At 47.0% G+C, this 5,179-nt stretch overlaps 2 protein-coding genes across 2 annotated transcripts; one reads left to right on the top strand and one right to left on the bottom strand.

The window, feature by feature from the left end:
* Positions 1-324: 324 nt before the first annotated feature.
* Positions 325-660, bottom strand: PPTG_10592 (hypothetical protein; the record flags this gene model as incomplete). The annotated part of the gene is made up of 1 exon (XM_008905972.1): positions 325-660. The coding sequence occupies one exon, from the start codon at positions 658-660 to the stop codon at positions 325-327; it is 336 nt and encodes a 111-aa protein (XP_008904220.1).
* A 1,544-nt stretch (positions 661-2,204) lies between these two features.
* PPTG_22747 (hypothetical protein) lies at positions 2,205-3,250 on the top strand (the record flags this gene model as incomplete). Its single annotated transcript, XM_008905971.1, has 3 exons — positions 2,205-2,280; positions 2,618-2,672; positions 2,924-3,250. The coding sequence occupies 3 exons, from the start codon at positions 2,205-2,207 to the stop codon at positions 3,066-3,068; spliced, it is 276 nt and encodes a 91-aa protein (XP_008904219.1). The 3' UTR covers positions 3,069-3,250.
* Positions 3,251-5,179: the final 1,929 nt, after the last annotated feature.

The following is a 5,179-nucleotide window of genomic DNA, read 5'->3' as shown; positions in this document are numbered from 1 at the left end:
GACGAAACAGTGACCGACGTCATCCTGGCCCGCGCTCACCAAGTAGGTACCCGGAACCAAGGCTTCAAAGAAGCGTTCCAGAGTCGCAACACTCCCGATGGATCCATGAAGAATATTGGGAAGCATGGTGCCGTAGTTCGACGGAGCACTTTGGCGCTGAAGCGTCTTCCAGAACTCCGTAACGTCTTCGCGAGACACGCCAAACGCAATGGCGATCTCTGAGGGACCAACAGGAGACGTAACCGAACAGGGAGGAACAAGACTTGAGCCAGGAGCTTCAGCAGCCGCGTCAATTGGGGATGGAGCCGCAGGAGCCCGTACAGGTTACGGCAGAGTTACAGCAACAGCAAGAGCATCGACCATGGCATCCGGAACAGCAGAGATTTCAGTAGGAGCAGGCGGCGTCGACGAACGAGCGCGAGAACGAGCATGAGCATGGGAACCGAAGTCACTGTCGGGGCCCCAGTCGAGAAAGCTCGCAAGGAACTCCTCGTCCAACGTGTGGGGCTCAGGCGAAGCGGGTGAAGCCATGCCGGTCGGTGCCACCAAAGAGTCGCTTGGAAGCACCCCAGGCCGTACGGTCGGCGAGCGAAGCGAGGAAGCGGCGGAAGCCGGGCTAGCAGTAGCAGCAGCAGCAGCAGACGCAGGAGGCACAGCCATCCACCAAGACGGACCTATCCAAGCCCCAAGTAAACAGGCCCGCACAAGGCAGGCGTGAGTAACTCGGGGTCGGACTAACCCGACGGGGAACGGCACCTCTGGCATACAGCGCAATGTCGGGAATGGCAAGACTGAGGGGACGCGCACGGCAGAGGGAGGGTGAGTGTATCAGATAGGATAGGTGTAGATTTGTAGCCAATCAGAGGCAGGCTCAGTATGCAATACAGAAAGGCAGATGTAGGGAGGTTGTGGAACCTTCTAGAAGGTTCCATCCGCCTGAACTGTGGGGGCGGCACTTCTCGTTTCGCGCGCCCTCCCCGAAGCTAGCGTATCCTGAAAAAGCAACATCGAGGAACTGCAAATGAGCTCATCCATCCTCCGTCTGAAAGTCCGTCAGCTCACCCCGTTCTTCGTCTTCGTTCTGGGACAGATACCGCTCGATAGATTATCACTGCTGACTCGAAGGCGGGTATTACGATCTCAGAAACGCAAACTCGTGTCGCGGCGGAAGCGCAGTTGTCAAAGCACGAGATGCTCACGAACTTGAGACAGAGAATACTAGCACGTGCAGTAGATGAATGATTAAATGCTGGTGTACCCATCTGTGCAGATTTTTGGAGGCAAGATGGCAGGAACTGGTTGTACTACCAGGTGTTCGCCGGATTCAATGTTGGACAAGGATCTTAGTATTGGATCTGCTTACAATATCGCTCACGAAAACGGGACGGCGAGGTTGTGGATGACGCGTACTCGAGCGTGCAGTGTCACGTGTTTAAGTCCTGACTATTTAGCACGGTGGGTTGTGAGCTGTACGCAGCCTCAAGAGGTGGAGAAGTTTTTTGCATCATAGTGACGTGCAAGGGTTGACCCATCGAGTGTACTTTATTTAGTAACCACTCCGGTTCAAAACAGTTTGGACTGTTCAAATTCCGAAACCAAAAAAAAATGCTCGAGAATCTAGTCGCATGATCTGTCCCAAAACAAATATTCGCTCTAATCCAGGCTAGTTTTGAAATAAATTTAGAGGACCGCACTGATTCGCTTAAATATTTTTCTATAAATATATAAGAACAGCGCTGGATTCTGTAATGTATGGATGAATATAGTAGCTATCCGCGACAAATAGATTTGCAATATTGTGATCATATATTAGTACGGCAACGTCGTATCATAGAAATGTAAAGCTGTGGCCTTTTGACCAGTATCGACATCTACGTGTGCATACTGAGTTGATTGTACTAAAGCAAGCAAGACGTTAACAAATATTATCTAAAAAGAGAAACGTTGACCGCATATCCGATAAATCCAAACACTCTGGTGTACGTTAAAGTTGTTCAGTTAGTCGTCAGTGTGCACATCACCGAGACAAATACACGACATCCCGCATCTTTTTTGCATCATTACTACACACTCTTGAATGATCGAGGGACTGACCGAAATGTACGAACAACACAAACGTTGAGAGCCTGGATAACCAAGCAGCTCGAAGAGACGCGGTGAGCCCAGCCGACAATGCGTTGAAGCTGCTCGTTTTCGTAGTAGACATGGTGATACTGGAAGAAGTGAAGGTTTTACTCCAGCCGCTAGTGATAGAGGTGGGTCACCGTGAATACGAAATGGGTTCGCCATTTTTGATGGACACGCCCCATCACTTGCATTTGCGTTAACGCTCACGTCATCCTTGCGCTGGAAGAATATAGCTGGACTTGATTCCATATCCGCTGGCCGGTGAAATCATCCATTTCACGCGTGAAATCCACAGTAGTTGATGATGCGATTACCGCAATTTGACACAAAGCCGATATATGCGGCTATCGTGGAAATGAAATGGACCGTTACCTTGCAGCCCATTCGACGATAGAAGTTACAGCAATACGAGATGCGTTGAGAGGATTGATGGGCTCGCGTGTACTTGTATCCGCTAAGATTGATTCCTGACAGGTGGCGCTTCTCATAGTGATCTACCACATTGTGGTGGCCTGCAATGTCCCTAAGAGGAGGCGTTTCCTCCGGTGCATCTCGGTGGGCCCCGCTCACATCGCATGTCCCTTTCCATCTTTGTTTACGTCTTCGACCTCTGCATCGTCATCGCCTACATAGGCTTCGTCAACTTCTTCAGTATCGGAATTATCAGCGTCGTGATCTCAATCGTCAGCATCTTCAACATCAGCCTCTTTGGTCCTCGAAGGGCAAACGGATTTGGACAGACGAGCCAGCTTTAATAAGATTGATAAACCCGCCGATTGGGGTCTCTGTGCCATAGGCTCACCATCATCAAATGGGGTATCTTCGCCAAGAAGTTGGAAATCTCCGTCTCGGGTTGCAGCAGACGAATCCTCATTTTTGAAGACGTTTCGTTCCAGTTGATGCCCAAAATCGTTGCTCTTGGTATCCTCATCACCGAATGAGTCCCTATCCAAGGTACCAGTGCTGGGACTCTGACATGTAGTGATAGCTGGCTTCAGGTGCCGTTCTGTCGCTCATGATGACGAAGGGGTGGAGGGGGCTGGTAGGCGAAGAAGTAGGGAGTGCGGGAGTTGATAATCGCAAAGGAAGCTGCAAAAAGAAAAAAAAAACTAAATAAAGACAATGCAATCCGTGTAGTCGCACAATCACGTATTATTTTTGGTTTATGTTCAGACACTACCCCGTGTTATGCACAATCGCAAACTCATCCGATCGTTGAAGATACTAATTCTTAAGCAGGTCACCTTGACAGCTCAAATATGTTGTATAACTCTAGCAATACGACCGCAACATCCTACAGCGGACACTATTGCGCTGGTTTAACGTGACCACGTTCTCTTCAGGTCAACATCTTCAACTATGTTGTTTTTTATTTGTCACAGTTGTAGCAATCCTCCGTGAGCCAAGATGGGTAAAGTTTAGTTATCATAGTAAGCATAGCACACAGACAACTATTTTAGATTCCCAGTCATATAGCGCACACAGCCAAAGCTTTAACGAATCACTCACACCGAAATGTAATATGTCCACAGGACACAAATGGCGACACATGTGCTATGAGGTTCATAGTTCGTGGATTCCCTTAATCACCAATTTAAAGCAAATCCATACTTGTGCCATATATTCATAGGTCACGGAATTTTTTTCTTAACGAAATCGAAATGAGTCTATCAAAACACATACGATTCCCATCAATACATCGCTTCAAACCACAAACATTTCTTATTAGATGATATTACGATAAAAATCTTATCAAAAGGCACCCCTGGTAGCGACGGGGTGGGAAGTGCATGGGAAAAGCTTCCTACAATAAATGACAGCAGTGGATTATAAATAGCGGTAATTTAAACGTGCAGTTGACTGTGTGTGTGTGTGTGTGTTTTTTTTGCCTTTTTAAGTGTGCGCACGCTTACTGACATGTATACAGGTGCAGAGCGGTGCGGACACAGTATTCAGGTATCAGTAATAAACGATTGATGGTATTATTTTCCAGGGGTGCCTTTCGATACATGAGCAGAATCCGAGTATTTGATTGGCTGGTAAAAGTGTACTGTCGCTACCAGGGGTGCTTTTGATAAGATTTTTACGGTAAGCTGGACAAATACAAGTTTAGCCAGTTTGACTATGATTGAGAATGGCTTGTCTTAAAAAGGTACCCATTTAAATGGGACCCAAAAGAGGCCTGCCCCACCAGTAACCCAAAATAGTCTACCACAACAAAGAAGGGGGAATCCCACAACACATAAGGCTCGCTAGTGCCCCCAAACTCATACCTCTCGCCTTGTTCCCACAAAGCGGTCTTTGAAGCTGTACGGAAGCTGGTCGCCGCGTATGGGCTCGTGTTAACACCGGTTCCAGGTAGCGGCACTTCGTCTTGCCGCAGTAGAACCCATTTCAGTTTAATTACATGTTAATGAGTGAGACTAATGCCGTGCTAGCACGGTGAAGCTCTGGATTTTACATATAAGTACATGACATGTACCAGAAACTTTAGATTATTATTTTTAATTTTTATCTATACCTTTTTTTGTTTAAGTTGTACATGTATTAATACCATTGTTTTACTAATACTTAAATTTTAAACTTAAAGGTTTTACGTGTAATTCCAAATGCATTTTGACATATAAAAAAATAAGTTGGTCAAAACCTAGTAAGATTACAACTTATTGGGTCAGTGGGTATCTTCATCTGCTGCGAGTTTATTACCCCCAGCAGACTGTGGTGACGGAAGTGGAGTAGTCTTCTATCATCCACCGAAAAACCCAGTCAGAACAAGACACTTCCTGCTTGGATTCGCTCAGTTCAGCAGACATCTTCTCAGTCAAAAACCCAGGAAGAACCAGTGAGCCCTAGCGCTCTCGTCCAGTTTCATTTGCGTCCGAGTATTCAGTATATGATCCAGACGACGCGTCCAGTCGAGATCTGCGCGGATGAACAAAACGACTAAAGAGTCACTATACTAGGATTTCCCGTAGGATGATTACATGGCCAGAATTCACAGTCGTAACGAGGACCAACTCCGTATTACGCCAGCACCAAAGCTAAGGAATAT

The sequence above is a fragment of the Phytophthora parasitica genome, assembly GCF_000247585.1.
Source record: "Phytophthora parasitica INRA-310 unplaced genomic scaffold supercont2.22, whole genome shotgun sequence".
Classification (NCBI taxonomy): domain Eukaryota; phylum Oomycota; class Peronosporomycetes; order Peronosporales; family Peronosporaceae; genus Phytophthora; species Phytophthora nicotianae.
The sequence above is the reverse complement of the archived record's forward strand: the minus strand, read 5'-3'. Positions and strand labels throughout refer to the sequence as shown.